The sequence below is a fragment of the Narcine bancroftii genome, chromosome 4 (assembly GCF_036971445.1).
Source record: "Narcine bancroftii isolate sNarBan1 chromosome 4, sNarBan1.hap1, whole genome shotgun sequence".
Taxonomy (NCBI): Eukaryota; Metazoa; Chordata; class Chondrichthyes; order Torpediniformes; family Narcinidae; genus Narcine; species Narcine bancroftii.
The window spans coordinates 75,115,474-75,138,498 of NC_091472.1; the positions used below are offsets into that span (position 1 = coordinate 75,115,474).

General features: G+C 41.0%; 1 protein-coding gene across 1 annotated transcript in view; it reads right to left on the reverse strand.

Moving 5' to 3' along the window:
* fndc1 (fibronectin type III domain containing 1) overlaps positions 1-23,025 on the reverse strand; it is a 224,126-nt gene that overhangs the window by 117,913 nt on the left and 83,188 nt on the right. The window contains exons 4-6 of the mRNA XM_069931639.1: positions 8,605-8,766; positions 8,245-8,343; positions 5,798-5,921 (exon numbers count right to left, since the gene is read on the reverse strand). Coding sequence (XP_069787740.1) covers positions 5,798-5,921; positions 8,245-8,343; positions 8,605-8,766 — 385 coding nt within the window. The remainder of the gene's footprint in view (positions 1-5,797; positions 5,922-8,244; positions 8,344-8,604; positions 8,767-23,025) is intronic.

Sequence of the window (23,025 nt, forward strand, 5' to 3'; positions counted from 1 at the left end):
AGGAGAAGGATATCGCTGGAATTACTCATTCTCAGGAGGAAGGTGCGTGTTCCCAAGAAGTGGATCCTGATTCTGCCAGCCTGCCAACTCTAACAGAGGGAGCACGTAGGAAAATGACTCCATTGTTTGAAACCACTCAGGCAGTACTCCAACCTGAAGAGCTCGATCTTATTCGTGAGTTCTTGAAATAACAGCGAGTTGTGGGGGGAGACCAGCATCAATCTCCTGAGGAGGTCGGGGTGTCGTCGCTGGGAGTTCAGACTTGCAGTAAGACTGTTAAAATGCCTGCTGTTAAGCTGCAGCAGGAGCTGCAGTTACCTGGTTCTGTCACTACGTCAAAGAAAGCAGGGTTGAGTCTTTCTGAATTACAATTTAATCTGTTAAATACTGTCACTCAGCCGATAATGCAAAAGTTGGCCCAAATGAAAGATAGTATGAGGTCAGAATTCACTACAGTTAATGCACGTATGGAAGCATTTTCTGAAGATTTTTTAAAAATTTCAGTCTGCTTTTTTGGAATGTAAACAGCAAGTGGCCTCTAATACAGAAAAAGCGATGGAGGTGGAAAAGTACGTTAAAGAATTACGAGAATGTGAGAAGGAGTTAGAGAGGAAAGTAGACTATTTGGAGAATCAAAGCAGAAGGAATAATGTGAAGATTGTTGGTTTGCCGGAAGGTGTGGAAAAACAAGATCCTCTTCGTTTTTTTACAGAATGGATCCCACAAATATTGGGGCAAGAATTTTTCTCTGGAGGCTTGGTATTGGAAAGAGCTCAAAGAGCTTTAAGAAGAAAACCTCTGCCTGGTCAATCACCGAGACCTGTGATAATTCGATATTTGAATTATTTGGACAGAGAAACAATACTTCGTCTAGCAGTGCAAAATCCGAGACAACGACAAGCTCCGTTAATGATTCAGAATAGTAGAGTTTTTTTCTATCCCGATTTGAGTCAAGAGGTTATTCAGCATCGGCGTCGATTTAATCCAGTTAAAGAAGTTTTATGGCGTAAAGGCTATAAGTCTATTTTTTGCTATCCGGCAGTGTGGAAGGTGTTTTGTGGAGACTTTCAATCTCAGTTTTTTGAGAATGAGCGCGAAGCAATGATTTTTGCTGATTCGTTTCCAGATGTAAGAGGACAAAGACGTAGCCCACCATTGTCTCCTAAAGAAAAATCTGGTTGTTCTGGAAATGGAAGAAATGATAGAAATGGGAGAAATGGGAGAAATGGGACTGGAAAGAGTCTAACTTCGCTTGAAATGGGGTCGCCAAGTTTGGAATCTCTTGGATGAATAGAAGAACTTTCTTATTCTTACTTTATTTTTATGTCATTATGATGTCTTGTTGTTATTCTTTGTTTGGCTGGGGAGGGAGAGATTTGCTCTATGTTCTATTAGTCATCAGCCACTGGTGGGTGATCCACACCCAAGTTTGCTTTAGGGATTACTACCTTTTGGTAGTTTTTTGGGTTTTTTTTTTTTACTTTATCTTTTTTTCTTTTCTTTTTCATTTTATTTAGTCTTTAATTTGTGGCTCCTTTTTCTCCTATTGGAGGGCCTTATTACGTTGATTTGAGTTTTTATATATCGATATTATTAGTTCTTAGTAATATTAGTAGATATGTCAAAGTTGAAGTTTGCTACTTTTAATGTTCAAGGTTTAAACAGTCCGCGGAGATTGGTTTTATTTTTTCCGAGGATGATTGGTCAGATATTTGTTATAATAGTGTAACTAGACTGATAAATGCACATTATGCAATGATTAATTATAATTTTTTACATCAATTATACTTAACACCTGAAAAGCTAAAAAAAAATATGGTTTTCATGAATCAGATTTGTGTTTTAAATGTGATAACGCTGTTGAAACGGTCAACCAGTTTACCTATCTCGGCTGCACCATTTCATCGGATGCAAGGATCGACAACGAGATAGACAACAGACTCACCAAGGCAAATAGCGCCTTTGGAAGACTACACAAAAGAGTCTGGAAAAACAACCAACTGAAAAACCTCACAAAGATTAGCATATACAGAGCCGTTGTCATACCCACACTCCTGTTCGGCTCCGAATCATGGGTCCTCTACTGGCATCACCTACGGCTCCTAGAACGCTTCCACCAGCGTTGTCTCCGCTCCATCCTCAACATTAATTAGAGCGACTTCATCACTAACATCAAAGTACTTGAGATGGCAGAGGCCGACAGCATCGAATCCACGCTGCTGAAGATCCAACTGCGCTGGGTAGGTCACGTCTCCAGAATGGAGGACCATCGCTTTCCCAAGATCGTGTTATATGGCGAGCTCTCCACTGGCTACCGAGACAGAGGTGCACCAAAGAAGATGTACAAGGACTGCCTAAAGAAATCTCTTGGTGCCTGCCACATTGACCACCGCCAGTGGGCTGATATCACCTCAAACCGTGCATCTTGGCACCTCACAGTTCGGCGGGCAGCAACCTCCTTTGAAGAAGACCGCAGAGCCCACCTCACTGACAAAAGACAAAGGAGGAAAACCCAACACCCAACCCCAACCAACCAATTTTCACTTGCAACCGCTGCAACCGTGTCTGCCTGTCCCGCATCGGACTTGTCAGCCACAAACGAGCCTACAGCTGACATGGACATTACCCCTCCATAAATCTTCGTCCACAAAGCCAAGCCAAGCCATGTATATATACACAAATTTTTTGGAAGGAAGTACAATTGTCTCTGGAATACCTGTATAAGATTAAAATACCTTTAGATCCAACAGTGTTTTTATTGGGTAGTTTGCAACCTCTGAAAGGTCTGGGACTAAATCAATTTCAACTTGCTTTTGTATATTTAGCATTATCTGCAGCAAAAAAATGTATTGCTAGTACATGGAAAGATACGAATATGATTGATATTAATAGATGGCATAATGAGATGAAATATTGTTTAATAATGGAAAAAAATCAGATATGTTTTGCGTGATAACTATAGTTTTTTTATTAATAAGTGGTTGTTATATTCAGAATATTTACATTTTGATTTACATTGATTAGATCTTAATATGTATGCTTAATTTTTCTTTAATTTTTTTTCTCTTTATGGCTCTCCTTAGGAGAGCTGGCTGAAAGGGGGGGGGGTTTGCTTTTTTTTTCTCTTTTTCTTTTTTTTCTTTTATATATATCGTTCATGCTTAGTTTATTGTTATATATGTTACTTATTATCTGTATTTTGAACGAATAAATAAAGTTTAAAAAAAAACATGTCACAGGCAAGGCCAAGGGAACCAACATACTCGACCATGCTACACCACCATGTAAAGCGCTTACTGAGCCATACCACAACCACACTTCAGCAAGTCTAATCACCTGGCTGTACTTCTACTCCCTGTGTACAAGCAGAAACTGAAGACCACAGCACCAGTGGTGAAGCCGGTGAAGGTGTGGTCGAGGGAGGCGGAGAAGCATCTGCAGGACTGCTTTGAATCGGTGGGCTGAAACATATTCAAGAAGTCATCCGTAGACTTGAATAAATATGCAACTGGTGTCACCTACTTCATCCAGACCTGCGTGGATGAGTGTGCGCCCACATGAAAGTACCAGGTGTTCCCCAACCAGAAGCCCTGGATGAATCAGAGAATCCACAACCTGCTGAGAGCGAGAACAAGGACGTTTAAGCCCGGAAATCGAGATCTTTACAAGTAGTCCAGGTACGTCCTGCAGAAGGCAAAGTAGCAATTCCGGAGGAAACTGGAGATAGATACAGATACACACCAGCTATGGCACGGAGTGCAGGCCATTACAGCCTATAAAGCAAAGGCAAACACTATAGATGGCTGTGATGCTTCACTACCCAATGAGCTGAACACCTTCTATGCCTGCTTTGAGAAGGACAACCAAACATTCCCTACTAGAATCCCTGAAAAGGCTGAGGACCCTGTGATATCTGTCTCTGAGGGTGACGTCAGAAAATCATTCAAGAGGGTATATTCTCCCAAGGCATCAGCCCTTGACAACATAGGAACAAAGGAACTGAAAATCTGCACTAACCAACTAGCTGGAGTGTTCACAGACATTTTCAGCCTTCATTGTGGCAGTCAGAGGTTCCCACCACCTTCAAAAAGGCATCAATCAACCAGTACCCAAGAAGAGTAGTGTGAGCTGGCCAGTAGCACTAACTTCTATGGTGATTAAATGCTTTGAGAGGCTGGTCATGGCCAGAATTAACACGTATGTAAATAAAGATCTGGACCCACTGCAACTCGCCTTTCATCACAATTGCTCCACGGCTAATGCAATGTCGCTGGCTCTCCACTCAGCTCTGGATCACCTCAAAAACAGCAATTCATATATATGGCTGCTCTCCCTCAACTACAGTTTGGACTTCAATACCATTATTCCCTCAGTCTAGAAGCTAGGCCTCTGTACCCCACTCTACAACTGGATCGTTGACTTTCTCATTGGAAGACCACAATCTGTATGAATTGGAAACTACATCTCCTCCACAATGATCATCAACACAGGCGCACCTCATGGATATGTGCTTAGCCCACTGCTCTACTCGTTATACACCTATGACTGTTTAGCCAGCCACAACTCCAATGCCATCTAGAAGTTTGCTGATGACATCACAGTTGTCAGCAGAATCACAAATGGCAATGAGGAAGCGTACAGGAGGGAAACAGATCAGCTCGTTGAATGGTGAAACGACAACCTTGCACTCAACGTTAGAAAAACCAAGGAGATGATTATGAACTTCAGGAGGAAGTCAGGGGAACATGACCCAGTCCTCATCAAGCACTCAGTTGGAGAGGGTCAAGAACTTCAAACTCCTGCATGTCAACATCTCCGAGGATCTGTCCTGAAGCCTCCTAATTGATGTAATCACAAGGAACGCTCACCAGGGGCTATACATTGTGAGGTATCTGAGGAGATTCGGTATGTCTCCGAAGACTCTCATAAATTTCTACAGGTGTACCATGGTGAGTATTCTGGCTGGTTGCATCACTGTCTGGTATGGAGGTGCCAAATCTCAGGACAAGAATAAATACCAGGCAACAGACTTCACTCCACTGAGGACATCTACATGAGGCAGTGTCTTAAAAAAGCATTCTATCCTCAAAGACCCCCACCACCCAGGCCATGCCCTCTTCACTCTGCTACCATCAGAGAAAAGGTACAGGAGTCTAAAGATGAGCACTCAGTGGCACAAGGACAGTTTCTTCCCCACTGCCATCAGATTCCTGAATAATCAATGAATCAAAGACACCTCCTTACTTTTCGTCCACTATTATTTTTCTTATTATTTTATTTTATATAGTAATGTCATAAGATGGTTACAATATGTATGTTTGCTCTATTATATTGCTGCAAAACACCAAATTTCATAACTTGTTCACGACAATAAATCCTGATTCTGATGTGGTCAGCCAACTTAATACAATGGCTTGTTAAACTGACAACAGCAGTAGAATAGCTGAGCCTTTAGATGACAAAAAGCACAAATGAGGTGTTCCACCATTAGTTTTACATTGATTAACAGCAGGGGAGGAGAAGTCAGAGAAGTGACAGTGTGCAGGCCTCAGGTAAAAGCTACAGAGGCTCAAATCAGCTTGCAAAATAAAACTGTTTGTGAATTATTCACGCTCGGGTTTTAATGTGGTTTGAAGTTACCTTGATCATGTGATAACTTGGTGTTAATGCCAATAGTTTTTTTGGGGGGTAAAATCTAAATGTACGTCATCAGTAGGCATTTCTTGCATATTGAACAGGTAGAGAAGCAACATAATTCATCGATGTAAATAGTGCGTTTTGTTTTGCAAATACATACCTGTCCGAGGCTACGTCAGGGCTCTTCCCATTTTTAAATGCAGGATCAACCCACATAACAAGCACAGACTGTGGACTCATAACACGAACGGTTATATCTTCAGGTTCATACAATTCATTCGTTTCTAAACCAGAAATAATGAAAATCACCAATCTATACTGCAATAAATGTGGAGGGCGGGAGGCATGGTCAGTGCGGTGGTTAGCCCAGTGATATTACAGCACTGGTGACTTGGGATCGAATCCAGTGCTGTCTGTAAGGAGTTTGTATGTTCATCCCGTGTCTGTGGGTTTCCTCCCACTTTCCAAGGACATTAAAGATCATTTTTTATTGTCAAAAAAGTGATATTACATGAAATTTTCTTGAGTCTACTGTAAGGCAGACAATTTTTTTTTAGATAGAATTAGTATGATTTTACCAGTCTGAGGAATGTTTGGTGTCTCAGGATTGGTCATTCACACAGGAATGACCAAAACTCTAAATATCTACATCACACTGCGAGTTTAGACAGAATGCCTGAAATGCAGTATTTAAGGAGTCTGGACGTCCTATTCATTAGCCCGTTGTTCACAGATCGCCTGCCATTCAGTTTAGACCACATGCAATCCGTGAAAATAATTTGGGGTCCAGGAGGTAAAATGTCAGAACATGAATGAGTCCATATTGCCGTTCCAATTTTTTTTTAAACACAGACTGCATTCCTGGAAATTGGGAGTAATTTCCTGGAACGCAATGGCTGTAAAATAAAGATTCGCTATCAGCAGAAATTGCCCAGCCATTCTTACAGTCAGAGAAAAAGAAGCAAAGAGAAACCACCCCTCTCCTCCTCTGCCCCTCCCCTCACCCCAGTCACAAAGTGTCCATGGATTCACCGTGCATGATAGGCATACATGGTTTGTTGATTATTTGGTCACAGGTGTATTTAGGCAGAGAAGGTTCATGGACTGACCGGAAGGGCCTGATACCCTGCTGTATCTCTAAAGTAAATTAATACCATTGCATCAGTGTTCAACCTATTGAGAGCATGCAGTCAAAAAAGCCAAAACAAAACCACGTGAAAAAAGAATGGCAACTAACAAAATGAATTACACAACTGCAATTACTTGGGAATTAAGGCCCTGGTGAATTTCAGAAAAGAGCTTCCCAGTTATTAATACAAAAGACAAAACTGTGTTCAAGTGATAATTGTCTTTTAATTACAAGTGGTGATTTGTCAAATTCAGCAAGTACATTGGTTTCTGTATGAGTAGGGGGGCTGAGGAATGTAGATTAAATTATATAATTATTTGACTAACAAAAAAAAATCTTGTTAATCTACTAATAATGATTTAGTCAGTCACAAACTTGTACCATTTCACAGTAAATGGTTGGACTGCTTAATATTCAAACCTTCATGCCTTTGGTATGTGGTAGGAAACCAATATGGTCATAAGACTAGCATGCCAACTCCACACGGAGTGTTGGAGATTGGCATTGAATCTGCATTTGAGGTAGCTCAACAAGTGTTCTGTGGTTTAGCTCCTATCTTGCTGTCCCAGAGGAGGAAAAGCTAAGGTCCTTCTTCAGCCATCAGTTCTTCATGGAGGATAGGGAAGAATGTGTGGCACTACTCAGCCAGAGGGTGTGGCCGCCCTTTATAAAACTGAGTGGGCAAGGGGTGAGTGAGGGGGGCAGGCACTCAGGGCAAGTGAAGGGCTTCAACTATCATAACAGCTGCACATCATAAACACCACTTCCATATATTCTGGCGTTATCGATAATGGTCCTGTTGCCACTTACACGTCATTTTTGTTTCTTTTCTTACTCTGCACCTGCATCCATCTGTTAGTGCTTCTGTTCTTCCCTTCACCAGTGACACCACCACAAAATCTTTACAGTCCCCACTTTTCCCAGACTCAGCACAATTCCCAAGTTCTGATTACGGGTTAGTGATACAAAACGGGAATTTGGCTTCTCTTCGAAATCCTCTGACACCCTCAGTCCGTCTGTTGTCGACAAAATGAGCAACCAAGTCACAAATTTATTTGTGGCACAAGTTCAAAGAACAATTCATGAACAGAAAAAATACCCAGTCAAAATCATTTCATGAAAAACTGAAATGTATATTAAAAGGGCTACCCTTTATTTCCTCTAGATGCTGCACAACCTGGTGAGTTTCTCCAGCACTTGCATGTTGTATGTTAAAATGCCTCCTTGTGAAAATTCAAAATAATGGCAGAAATGGCACAAGTACCAATCACATCAGCAAAATATAATCAGCTTTGTCAAAAAAGCTACAATTTTAGAGCCATGAATTAACATTCCATAAATTTTTGTTTCCACACAGCTCCCTCCTCACATTGAAATCAATGCACCTGCTTACATTTACAAATCAGTTACGATATCGCAGGTCATTAGTTAATGGCAATGCTACTTGTGTTTCTAACTACAATGCTAACCAAACATACCTGGCATTTTACGTTTTGTTGGGACTCCTCTGTAAACAGATTTGCGCTGTCCTAAGGCACTTCTTGCACGGGAAGAAATTCTCGATATTCGACCAGGAACTGTTGAAAGACAGCACAAAGGTATACAAAATAAATTCCATGGCCATGAAGGAACTTCATTTGAAATTGTGTTTTTTGTAAGTACAATGGCTTGACATTTTGAACTGAGAAACAAGTTTCAAAATGAATTCCATTATTGCAACTTTTGCAACATTGTTGTTGAATTTTACACCAAGATGCAAAATTACATTGCCCAAGCATGTTACATTTTCTCAGCATTTGCAACATTTCAAATAAAAGAGCAATATATTGAAGACCCACCGAGTCTCTGTACTTCACGTCTTCTTTGTTCTTGTGGATATGGTGCATACTTCATTCTCCTGCCACTGGTCCTATAACCTGGCAAATGGCTTTGAACTCGAGGGATGCGGGGTGATCTCAACTGACGTGATCGCTTTTCATCCGAAATTCTTACTCGCCTCCCTTTAAAAAGAAATTGAAAAGAACTTAATTGAGGATTTTAGATAATTGAATGGTTTGGTTTATCAGAATATCCTCAGGGAGAGGTGATTTGACAAGATTTTGTGATGAAATGAAAGATGAAGGATTCACCTTATCAAAATGTATGAGTGAACTACAACCTTCTCCAAGACCAGATCTTGGATGTGAATTCTCAAACAGAAATAATGGAGGTGTTTTGATCAAGATGTTGGAGCAAAAAAACTGCAGATGCTGCAAATTTGAAACAAGAACAGAAAATCCTGAAAGATATCAGCAGGTAAAACAACGCCAAAGAGTCAAGGACTAATTATCACATAAATCACAGAAAATGGCTGAAATATATTTCTAATAAAAGGTTCTTGACCTAAAACTAACTGCTTCTCTCCTCACAGATGGTGCTTGACCTTCTGACAACATCCAGCATTTTCTATTCTTGTGATAGAAAGGCCAGAGTTGATTGGCATGAACATACATGTCCATATAACCATATAACCACTTACAGCACAGAACAGGCCATTTCGGCCCTACTAGTCCATGCCGTAACAAATTTCCACCCTCCTAGTCCCACTGACCAGCACCCGGTCCATACCCCTCCAGTTCTCTCCTCTCCATGTAACTATCCAGTCTATCTTTAAATTTAACCAATGATCCCGCCTCAACTACGTCTGCCGGAAGCTCATTCCACATCCCTACCACCCTTTGCGTCAAGAAATTTCCCCTCATGTACCCCTTATAATTTTCCCCCTTCAATCTTAAACCTTGCCCTCTAGTTTGAATCTCCCCCACTCTTAATTGAAAAAGCCTATCCACATTTACTCTGTCCCTTTTAAAATCTTAAACACCTCTATCAAGTCCCCCCTCAATCTTCTACGCTCCAGAGAAAAAAGCCCTAGTCTGCACAACCTTTCCCTGTAACTCAAACCTTGAAATTCTGTCAACATTCTCGTGAACCTTCTCTGTACTCTCTGTATTTTGTTTATATCTTTCCTATAATTTAGTGACCAAAACTGTACCCAGTACTCCAAATTTGGCCTCACCAATGCCTTGTACAATTTCATCATAACCTCCCTACTCTTGAATTCGATACTCTGATTTATGAAGGCCAACATTCCAAATGCCTTCTTCACCACACCATCTACCTGAGTATCAGCCTTGAGGGTACTATTTACCGTCACTCCTAAATCCCTTTGTTGCTCTGCACATCTCAATAGCCTACCATTTAATGCATATGATCTACTGAGATTTGCCTTTCCAAAATGTAACACCTCACACTTATCTGTATTAAATTCCATCAGCCATTTCTCAGCCCACACCTCCAGCCTTCCTAAATCACCTTTTAATCTACAATAATCTTCCTCACTGTCCACAACACCACCAATCTTTGTATCATCTGCAAACTTGCTTATCCAATTCTCCACCCCTACTTCCAGATCGTTAATATATATAACAAACAATAGTGGACCCAGAACCAATCCCTGAGGAACTCCACTAGTCACCGGCCTCCAATTGGACAAACAATTTTCTACCACTACTCTCTGACACCTCCCATCCAACCATTGCTGAATCCATTTCACTACCTCCTTATTTATACCTAATGCCTCCACCTTTTTTCCTAACCTCCTGTGGGGAACTTTGTCAAAAGCTTTACTAAAGTCTAAATAGACAATATCCACAGCTTTCCCTTCATCAACCTTTTTTGTAACCCCCTCGAAAAACTCAATCAGGTTTGTCAAGCATGATCTACCCCTGACAAAACCATGCTGATTACTCCCTATCAATCCCTGTACCTCCAAATATTTGTAAATACCATCCCTCAGAACACTTTCCATCAACTTACCCACCACAGACGTCAGACTCACGGGCCTATAATTCCCAGGTTTACATTTGGACCCTTTCTTAAACAGAGGAACCACATGCGCCACCCTCCAATCCTTTGGCACTACCCCCGTGACCAGTGACATCCTAAATATCTCTGTTAATGGCCCTACTATCTGTCCACAAGCCTCCCTGAGTGTCCTTGGGAATATTTTGTCTGCTCCCGGAGATTTATCCACCTTTATTTTTTTCAACACAGCCATCACTACCTCCTCGGTTATCCTTATATGCTTCATGACCTCCCCACTATTTTTATTTACTTCAACTGGTTCAATATTTTTTTCCCTAGTGAATACCGAGGCAAAGAAATCATTCAAAATTTCCCCCATTTCCTCTGACTTCTCACTCAGCCTACCTTCGCTATCTACGAGGGGTCCAATTTTATCCCTCACTAATCTTTTACTTTTAATGTACCTATAGAAACCTTTTGGATTTATTTTTACTCTGTCTGCCAAAGCCTCTTCGTGCCTTTTTTTGGCCTTTCTAATTTCTTTCTTAAGATTCCTTCTATACTCCTTGTAGTTAAACTCTCAGCTCCCTGCTCTTTATACTTCTTGTACACCTCCCTTTTTCTCCTAACCAAATTTCCAATATTCCTCGAAAACCAAGCCTCCCTATGACTTCCAGCCTTTCCTTTGATCCTCATTGGGACATATCTACTCTGTACCCTCAAAATTTCTTTTTTGAATATCCTCCATTTTTCATTTGCATCTTTACCTGAAAATATCCTGTCCCACTCAATACTCCCCAAATCCCTTCTTATTCCTTCGAAATTTGCTCTTCTCCAATCCAGAACCTCAACTTTAGGCCCCTCCTTGCTCCTCCCTAAAACTACCCGAAAACTAACAGAGTTATGATGACTAGACCCAATTTGTTCTCCAACATTATTGTCCAATACCTGACCTAGCTCATTCCCTAACAGGAGATCTAGTATTACACCGTCCCGAGTCGGTTCTTCTACTAATTGATTTAGAAACAATCTTGAACACATTTAACGAATTCTAGCCCATCCAGCCCTCTAACTGTATGGGTATCCCAATCAATGTGAGGGAAGTTAAAATCTCCCATGATCACTACCTTATGATTCTCACACATATACGTTATCTCCCTACAAATTTGTTCCTCTCATTTTCTTGGCCCATTTGGTGGTCTGTAATACACCCCTATTAGCACCCTCATGCCTCCTTCACCCCTCAATTCCACCCAAACAGCCTCACTGGATGATACCTCCAGACCATCCTGCCACCTCACGGTAGTAATGTCCTCCTTAACAAGCAGAGCAACTCCTCCCCCTTTTTTACCCCCTGCTCTATCACATCTAAAACAAATGTATCCTGGAATATTAAGTTGCCAGTCCTGCCCCTCCTGTAGCCAGGTCTCACTAATTGCCACAATATCATGACCCCAAGTATCTGTCCATGCTCTTCTGTGTTCCTCAATAATGCCATCAAGGTCAAGAGTAGAAGAGAGTGAGGGACCTAAACAACCAAGTATGAATAATTGGCAAACTGCAAAGGTAATGCAAAGAAATAATGAGATTCTGGAATGCATGGGAACTGATGGTATGTGGCATTGAAACCTTGTAAAAAGCAGTTCCACTGAATTGGACTACAAAGGAGAAAGGTGATGTCAATTGTACCAAAAGCTTAAAAAATGGCAGCATTTACTGCATCATGACCACTTCCACTGAATTATAATTTGCAACTTCATTTATTAAGGCTGCTTCAGTACTGCACCAGGGATATAAACTTGATGGGATATATTTATTCAGCACGTTACAGGAAAATTGGCATGTTTGGGGGGGTGGGGGGTGGAATGCTTTCGAGGGCTTTGAGTCACAGAATTGATCATCCTTAGGAATGTTCCTGGAGCATTTTTTCATTCCATATGATAGAACATCATACACATATAAACCAGACAGATTTATGAATGCAGAAATTTCCCTATCTCTCTCTGTTAAGGGAACACACCAGTAACCTTTTATTAAGTCCATCTCCATAAGAAACTTAGCCTTTCCAATCTTGTCTGCATAATCATCTACCCAAGGGATAGGATAAGCATCTGTCTTTGTTACCCCATTAACTTTTCTATAATCAGTGCAAAATCTAACCACCCCATCTGATTTAGGCACCAGGACACAAGGTGAACTCCAATCTGAGCTAGAACATCTAATAATATCATTCATTAACATGTATTCAATCTCTTGATCTACCAGTTTACACTTTTAAATATTCATTCGATACAGATGCTGTTTGATAGGTTTTGCATCTCCAACATCAACATCATGACAAGCGATTGAAGTTCTCTGCGGACATCTGGAAAATAGTTCCTACATTTTAAAATTAACTATTTCATTTGTTCCTTTTCCTGGGGCTGTTAGATGAGCCAACTTATCATCTAAATTTTGTTCGCCTGTCTAATTTGAGTATTTTGCAATGTTTTGTTTGAAGTGACCCTCACAAGAGTCAACTTGTATTATTTCATGATCCATAAACTCTTCAGTTTTATCCATAACCAAAACCTCTGGTGAAGGCAACTTCTGGCTAACATCCAAGTTCTCATAATAAGGTTTTAACATGTTGACATGGCAACTCTGCAATTTATATCTTCAATCAAGTGTTTGAACTGTGTAGTTGATTTCATTCACCTTGGACTCTATCTCATACAATCCTGAAAATTTCACCCTAAAAGAACTGGAATTTGTTGGGAACAGAATTAACACTTTATCCCCTAGGTTAAAAATTTTCAATCTTGTTTTTTTTGTCATACCCGACTTTAATTTTATTTTGAGCCTTTTTGAAATTCTCCTCAGCTATTTTACAGACTTTCTGTAAATGATATTTAAACTTTGAAACATAATCGAACAAATTCAACTGTACATCCTTATTAACCCATTGTTCCTTCAACAACACTAAAGGTATTCCAACTTGATGACCAAACACCAACTCAAAAGGACTTAAGCCTAATTATTCTTGTACAGACTCTCACTGCAAACAAAGCAAATGGACGTCTTCATTTTAATCCTTTTCATTCTCACAACAATAGGCCCTCATCATGGTTTTTAAGGTCAAATGGAATTCAAGGCCCCTTGAGATTTTGGATAATATGCAGATAACATGATCTGTTTAGCTACCAATCTATAAACTAACTGCTGAAACAATCCTGATATAAAATTGCTCCCATGATCTGATTCGATCTCTTCAGGCAGACCAAAGTGAAAAAATTCACAAGAGCTCGTGACACAGTTTTAGCTTGAATATTCTAAGTGGTATTTCTTCTGGAAACCTGTAGGCTTGTACACATGACAGTTAGCAAATACTGAATCCCAGTTTTGTCTTGGGTAATGGGCCAACACAAATTTAGAAAAAGATTTGCCAAAAGCAGGAATAGGAGCGATCTTGGGACACTGATTAGGTTTTCACACAACCTGACAAGAGTGGCAGGTCCAAGAAAATGTTCCAACAATTTTTTCTCCAGCTAGGCCAATAAAATTGTTTAATAATTTTATAGATAGTTTTCTTTATCCCACGATGACCACCTAAGGGTTTGCTATGAGCCAAAATTAACATTTTGTCCTAATAGATTTTAGGAACGACAACCTGGTGAGCAACTGCCCATTCTTCATTAGCAGGGATATCAGGTGATCTCCACTTCCTCATTAACACACCTTCCTTCCACTTTCTTAATTTCATCATCAGAGAGAGCCTTATCTCTCACTTCAGTAAGATCAGGATCTCTGTTCTGCTTCTCTATAAACTCCTTTTGAGAAAATGACAAATTTTTTGGCAGGTCATTACAACCTGATTGCCATTGGGCACTATCATACACTTCTGTCCTTTCTAAATCATTCTGTACAGCACTGTCTTCACAGGCAAGCTTTTTCACCATAGCCCGCATTAATCTACAAGCTGGATATATATCAGAAGCTGTCTGTGTCTCATCAATAACCAACTTATCTGTTAACTTCACTGCAGGGACAACTTTACTCTCTGCCAGATCATATCCTAATAACAACAAAACACTGTCCACTGGTAAACTTGATTTGATCCCTATCCTAACAGGTTCATTAACTAATTCTTATTTCAACATTATCTTATGCAGAGATATCAACTCTGAATCACACTCAAAACCTCGAATCAAATTCATTTTACCCGTGGCAGTCTTATCACCAAATTCCAAAACTCTGTTTAACACAAGTGACTGGGCAGCCCCAGTATCTCAAAGGATTTTTACCATCACCTGTGGTAACCCTTCCTCTAACGAAACCTTTACCTCTGACCCAAAATATTTGAATTCCTTCCTTATTTTACCACCAGGACCAAAACGTTTTTTTTTATTTCTACATGTTTCATCTCTTTGAATATAGGAACCTGATGCTGTCTCCTCTTTTTTCTTTAACACAGAACAATTTGTTGTCACATGACCAGGTTTCTTACAATAGTGGCAAAGTGAACCCGATGGTCTTTCCTTTGCTTGCTTTCCTACTTCTTGACCCCCTAGCATTATTTCCCATTTATTTTCAAGCTTATGTGGATATTCCGTATTATACTTTTATAAAGTTCTATTAGCTACAAATTAAGCACGTTCATCTGCAAATTTAGCAGAATCTTGCCAAGTTTCCACACCCTTTTATCTAAATATGCTTTTGTGTCATTAGGTTCTCACCTTTTAATTTCCTCAACTAATATCAAATCTTTTAGTCTGTTATCATTACCATTTATCTCTTTTGATGTGCACCATTGGTCAAAGTTGAGGATCAGAAAGAAAAGTTCCAGTAGAAAATATTTTTTAAGACTGGAGAGAACTCTGCAATGGAGATCACAGTTGTTAGTGTTTAGACTAGATTGGAAAGAGACTGGTTGTGTTATGTAGACATAGTATTGTGCTTGTTCTCATTGATCGCTCCTGGCCCGGGGCTCGGCTGCAGGGCGGATTCTTGGACTGAGAGGTTGGCACTGAAAAGGGATTGGAAGTGTTCTGACCATCGATTGAGGATGGAAATCTTGTCGCTGAGGAGGACTTCACCATCTGAGCTGCACAGAGAGCTTTGGACTTGAGGTGAGGGGCCGTGCACCGCCTTTAGTGTCTCATAAAAACCCCTGAAGTCGCCAATGTCAGCACTAAGCTGGGTTCGTTTGGCGAGGCTAGTCCAGCACTCATTTTGGATCTCCCAGAGTTTGCGCTGAAGGTGGCTGCATGCGAGATGGAAGGCTCATTTTTTCTCTGGCCAGGAAGGCTTTGCAAGGTGAGCCTGGTGGGCAGATCGCTTCTTTGCCAGCAGCTCCTGGATTTCCTGGTTGTTTTCGTCAAACCAGTCCTTGTTTTTCCTGGAAGAGAAGCCCAGTACCCCTTCAGTGGATTGCAGTATGGCCATTTTCAGCTGATCCCAAAGGGTTTCAGGAGTCGTGTCCATGAGGCAGTTTGCATCCTCGAGCTTTGCTTGGAGGTTTGCCTGGAAGTTTCCTCTCACTACGTCTGACTGCAAGTTTCCAACATTTAACCTCTTTCTGGGGGCTCCACTGTTCTTGAACTTTGGCTTGAAGTGAAGGTTGAGCTTGCAGCGAACAAGCCAGTGGTCAGTGTGGCATTCCGCGCTGGGCATGACCTGGTGTGGAGCACATCTCATTTGTCTCTTCCTCGCACCAGAACGTAGTCCAGGAGGTGCCAGTGTTTGGATTGGGGATGCATCCAGGTAGTCTTCAGGCTGTCTCTCTGCTGGAAAAGGGTGTTAGTAATGACAAGCCGCTGTTCTGCACAGAGTTCCAACAGGAGGCGCCAATAAAGACCTCAACAATGAAGACAGTGTTTACATCCGGTACCGCATGGATGGCAGTCTCTTCAATCTGAGGCGCCTGCAAGCTCACACTAAGACACAAGAGCAACTTGTCCGTGAACTACTCTTTGCAGATGATGCCACTTTAGTTGCCCATTCAGAGCCAGCTCTCCAGCGCATGACGTCATGTTTTGCGGAAACTGCCAAAATGTTTGGCCTGGAAGTCAGCCTGAAGAAAACTGAGGTCCTCCATCAGCCAGCTCCCCACCATGACCACCAGCCGCCCCCCCCCCCCCACATCGCCAACGAGCACACTGAACGCAAAACGGTCAACCAGTTTACCTACCTCGGCTGCACCATTTCATCTGATGCAAGGATCGACAAAGAGATAGACAACAGACTCGCCAAGGCGAATAGTGCCTTTGGAAGACTACATAAAAGAGTCTGGAAAAACAACCACCTGAAGAAACACACAAAGATCAGCGTGTACAAAGCCGTTGTCATACCCACACTCCTGTTCGGCTCCGAATCATGGATCCTCTACCGGCATCACCTACAGCTCCTAGAACACTTCCATCAGCACTGTCTCCGCTCCATCCTCAACATTCATTGGAGCGACTTCATCACCAACATCGAAGTACTCGAGATGGCAGAGGCTGACAGCATCGAATCCATGCTGCTGAAGACCCAACTGCGCTGGGTGGGTCACGTCTCCAGAATGGAGGACCATCGCCTTCCCAAGATCGTGTTCTATGGCAAGCTCTCCACTGGCCACTGAGACAAAGGTGCACCAAAGAAGAGGTACAAGGACTGCTTAAAGAAATCTCTTGGAGCCTGCCACATTGACCACCGCCAGTGGGCTGATATCGCCTCCAACCGTGCATCTTGCCGCCTCACAGTTCGGCGGGCAGCAACCTCCTTTGAAGAAGACCGCAGAGCCCACCTCACTGACAAAGGAGGAAAAACCCAACCCACCAATTTTCCCTTGCAACCGCTGCAACCGTGTCTGCCTGTCCCTCATTGGACTTGTCAGTCACCAACGAGCCTGCAGCAGACGTGGACATACCCCTCCATAAATCTTCGTCCGCGAAGCCAAGCCCAAGAAAGAAAATTGGTCAAAGTCACCAATTTTCTCAAATTCTTGAATTTTGGTCTATAAGCCTCTGGAACCAATATATAACCCTTAAGCAAAGCTTGCTTGACAGTATCATAATTAGCAGTTATTGGATTGTAAGGGCAGAGTAAACCTGTTGAGTCTTCCCTTTAATCACACTTTATAACATCAGGGGCCCAATGATTTCTTGGCCATGATAAACTCAACAACTTTCTCAAAATGCTGAAAATATTTATCAATGTCAGTCTCATTAATGGAGGAACCAACTTCACCTCTCCACTGGTCATAAAATTCTGATGAGAACCAAGAGATTGATTTCCTTTCAAACTCCCTTCGTTTTTGGCTTTTTCGGCTTTGTTTTTTCTAGCTCTATCAAAAACTGCCTTTGCCTTTCAGTTTCCTCTCTTTGTTTCTCTGCTTCTTTCACCTGAAATCTAAGTTTTTCTAACTCATACTGTATTTGTTCTTTCTCTCTCTCAATTCTATATTATTCGCGCTCCATCTTTTTCAACTGTAACTCCTGCTCAAGGGTTTTACTCTCATTAACTTGTTTTAACTCCTCCCCTTCAAACTTCCCCTCTTTTACATGGTGCTCAGCTATAATTGTCTGGATCTCAATTTTTTTTTCCATCGACAGTTTTACCCCTGCAAGCCCCAACTTTTGGTCTATAGTAGCTGGCTCACTCCTTTTCACCTGCAAATCTGTAGAGATTGGCAATGCCAAACATTGATATCCATTGCTGCCAATTCCACATGCACAAGCCTTTTAATTGGCTTTATGGCATAGACCAGCAACAATAGAAATTCAACAAGACAATGGTATCTTCAAAACAAAAGACAAAATTATTTAAAATAAGACTGAAAAAAATGTTGATGCACAAAGGATTTGGGTGTCTTTGTACATGAAACATGAGGTTATCATTCAAATGCCAAAAACAGTTTGGAAGTTTGTGGAATGTTGGCTAATATTGCAGGGTATGGGGATTAAGTGTCAGGATGCTTCAATGGCAAGACCATACCTGGAGGGCTATGTGTAGTTTTCATCACCGTGTATAAGGAAGGATGTACTTGCTGTGGAAAAAGTGCAGGGAAGACCTTTGATTTGTGGAATGAAGGAGCTGATGTAGCTTGAATAAAGCTTGAACAAGTCAGGCCTAAACTCACTGGAATCAAGAATGTGAGGTGATCTCATTGAGAAATTTAAGATTCTGAGAGAGACTGGTTGCTGATAGGATTTTTACCCCGGTAAAGATTCCCGGCACAACGGGCAGGTACAGCTTCAGACTGAAAGGATGCCAAATTAAGATGGAAATGGGGAGACATTTCTTCACTAAAGGTCATAAAAGATTTGGAATTCTCTACTCTAAAGGTGGAACCATTGGATATATTCACAGGATATATTTAATTTTTACTTAATTTTAAATTTAGACATACTGAATGGTTACAGGCCATTTCAGCCCAAGAACCCATGCCGCCCAATTACACCCAATTAACTTACAGTTCCTGGAATGTTTCAAACAGTGGAAGGGAACCGGAGATCCTGGAGGAAACCCATGCTGACAAGGAGTATGTATACAAACTCCTTACAGACAGTCCAGGAGTTTAACCCTGGTCCCTATCGCTGGCGCTGTGACAGCATTATGCTAACATTACACCAACCGTGTGTAATGAATTGCAAAAGGGTGTGTGTTTGGGGAGGGGATGAGTAAGTAGTGCAGAAGCCAAAAATGGTTCCTCCAAGATCTTATTGAATAGTAAGGCAAGCTAAAATTTCTGTTATTTTTATTGCTACTCTTACTTTCAAAGTTATGTCCTTAGCTATTTTATACATGCAGAGTTAACAGATTGAAGAGAGTATTTAACACAAGGATTTGTATCCCAAGGGACAACTCCCAGGCTTAACAACTTCAGATGGTAATTAGTTATCATAGCCAATGTACATTTTTTCCAAATGTGGCTGTGTGCATATGTAAACAATATGTTTACAAGAGAGTGAGAAAAGAAAATCAAACATATACACATATGAATTTAGTTAACAGTAATTTCTGGTAGTGGGCAGATGCAATCATCAAATTAAAAGCATATCCTCAGATAGAATGACAAAGCTATTTAACTTCCATACAGATCTGGTTGGAATTAATGCTTCCCTTTGATCTTGCAAAACAGCTCAATTAATTTTTGATACACTTTGACAACAAAACTCCTCCTACTATCTGTATTTATTAACTATTCCGTCAAGCATTAGTCAAAATGAAAACAAGACAGTGACACAAGAGACTGAAGATGCAAGAATTAGTAGAAAAAAAACAAACTGCTGGAAGAACGCAGAGGGTCAGGCAGTGTCTGTGGAGGTAGAGGGGTGGTCAATGTATTGGGTCGAGAGCTTGCATCAAAACTGAGAACATGGAGGGAAGTCAGCCAGTGTGAAAAGATGGGAGGGAGGGGACGAGAGAAGGCCTGGTAGGTGGAATCAGGTGAGGTGGGGGATGATGGAGCCAGGTTGGGGAGTAAGAGTATAGAGATAGAGGATGGTAAGTGAAAGGTGGAAACACATGAAAGAAAGAACAATATAACAATAAACTAAACAAAAGTCAAATGACAACAAAGTGCTGGAGGAACTAAGTGGTCAGCAGCATCCATGACAGTGAACATTCCAGGCTGCAAATCCTTCATCAAGAAATGCAAGAACTGGGATGACACCCAAATAAAAGGGTGAGGGAAGGGGTAGAGGGCTGAGAAATATGTACTCTGTGCTTCTCAGCCCTCTGCCCATTCTCCCTTTCACCTCTTAGCTCTTGTCTACCGGTATTCGCTGATCACCTGCGCTCCTCCAACTCCCCTCTCATTATTTTACCAACATCTGCGGACTTCTTGTCTACCTCAAAATCAAGTAGCAGTTTGTTTTAAGCTCCAAGAATATAGGGTAAACCAAAAAATGGAAATCAAGGGAAATTCAAAGGAAATGGGTCAGGATGAGAGATAGAGAGAGAGGTGCCCCATTTTATTCACAGGCATGAATTGGATTCAAGTAATCCATTTATTGCGCCTGCATTTCAAACTACTACCGGAAACAAAATAGAAGCAAACCAAGTCTTGCCAAAGCAGCTCACAAACCTGGGGCCTTAACCAGATTAGATAAAGTCACCTTTCAGGTCACACTTCATCAATGAATCAAAATCCTAGAGTTGCCATCCAGTGTATTGGAAGCACCTTTAACACAATGACACAAGCCTGCTCACCATCATCCTCCCAAGGATAGATGGATAGGCATTAATGCTGGCCTTGGCAGCAATAGCCACAGTCTATGAATAATAATTAGTTGATTAAAACTCGAGTGATGAAAGAATGCACTTATTATTAAATCCTGTGTCTTCTTCAATGGATTCAATTTGACCATGAAATATTCTGGATATTTCAACCATTATAGAATGGCATTACAAAGTGCAAAGTTACCAACTGATTAAACTTGATTTAAATTAACTTTAAACCATCTCTTCCCTCTAGCTAGTTAATAACTCAGAGCTGTACCTTTACATTTCTATAATGACATTTAAAATATGATATTAAATAATGCACCATAACTTGATACTTCAATACAGAGTTTATATTTGTAAGAACAAGTTTACATAATCCAAATATTTTGGTTGGAAATTGTTCACTGCCATATTAGCAGCAAATGCTGGGAGGGGCAGGGACTGAATAAAAACTATGTGGAGAAAAATCATGAACACATTCTTGAAGAATGGTGTTTATGATTAAATGACAGTGCAGAGTAAACTTTTCCCCTTTTAATACAAAAACTGAAAACAGATGAACAGCTTCTGACCTGAAGCTTTCCATGTAAGTTGCATATTTTTCACAAATTTTCCAGATTTTAATTTCCATTCAAGCTGAGCAAAAACAGGAAAATCACACACAAATAAAGCAAGACTACACTCGTAAAATTCACCCCAAACACCCAAATCGACTCAAAACTGAAACTTTGTGCTATTTAAAAACAAACTAAATGCTTCTCTCCTTTTTTATGTATCATCTGAAATAGCTATTCATACTCTTCCAACTCAGGCTCCAGTTTCTAATTTTACATATCCTTTCATGGCCATGTTGCACCATGGGCAACTGTGACATCTGCTGCCAAGACCCCAAGCTCTCATGTACTATTCCCAAATCATTCAATTTCTTTAATTGTTCTTCTAAGGTGCTCCTCAAAACCTGCTTCTCTTTCACAGTTATCTACCCTAACTTCTCATTTTCTGGAGCATCTTATTTTATTGCATAATGCTTCTGTGAAGCATGTTGGGATGAAGAGAGCCAAGAGGGAAAAGTATCCATTCAAGCATCATTCCAAAGGATCATCCAGAACCTTAGGTGAAAAGGCACTGAAATAGTGCCATTGAGGGAGCCTCCATTTTCAGAGAAAATGCTCCACCAGGAAGGACATCAACCAGGAAAGTTATCAACAGATGTCTATTAACCAATTGCTAAGCTAGGATAAGAACCTCATATTCACCCTGGGTAGTCTGCAACCTAACGGCACAAACATTAAATTCTCCAATTTCAAGTTAGCTGCTCTCTTCTCCATCTCTTTATCTCTCCTCCACACACCTTATTTCTGACACCCTCCCTTCAAGTCTACCATGTTCCTTTCCCTTTCTCCACCCATCCATTACCCACACACTGTCCTACTGTTCCATTCAGACCACCATCTCTCCCCAGCATGGTTCTACCAGTCTCCTTCCTTCAACAGTCATCTCCATCTGCCACCTCCCTTTTTTTCCTGCTTCCACCTATCACCATCTCCCAGCCACCTGTCTATCGTCATCCTTCACTATCCTTGGTCAGCCTTCCCCTCTTTAATACTGCCAGTTTCCCCTCTCAGACCTGAAGGTCTTGACTCCCAACCTCATCGTACCCCAACCTCACCAAAAAAATAAATAAATCTATACACAAAGGCACAATATTTAATTATACATGTAAAAAGTTAAAATGTAAATAAGGAGAGTCGATTGCAATAATGAAGCAAATTTACTCCCATGCTTGCAAAATAATGTGAATCAACACCATTAAGGTCTGGTGTGCATAAGAACTGTCCAACCTACTCAAAATAATAAAAAATAAATACTTCTGCAGAGCTAGTTTTGACCCAGCCAGAATTCTGCACTCTGGCCTTTGTTCACTGAGATTTTTCAGCTGCAGTGAAACCTCCCTGCTTTTAAATTCAATCCCTCTCAATGAAGGCCAATATCCCATATTCCACCTGAAGGCAGCGACAAACAGAAAAAAAGCCAAACTAAATGTCGTGTTTTCATGTGGAAAAACCCTTTCAAATAGTTAAAATCTTTGGCCACCTGTTAGTTTTCACTTCCCAACATCTTTCTTCTTCTTTGGCTTGGCTTCGCGGACGAAGATTTATGGAGGGGTAATGTCCACGTCAGCTGCAGGCTCGTTTGTGGCTGACAAGTCCGAAGCGGGACAGGCA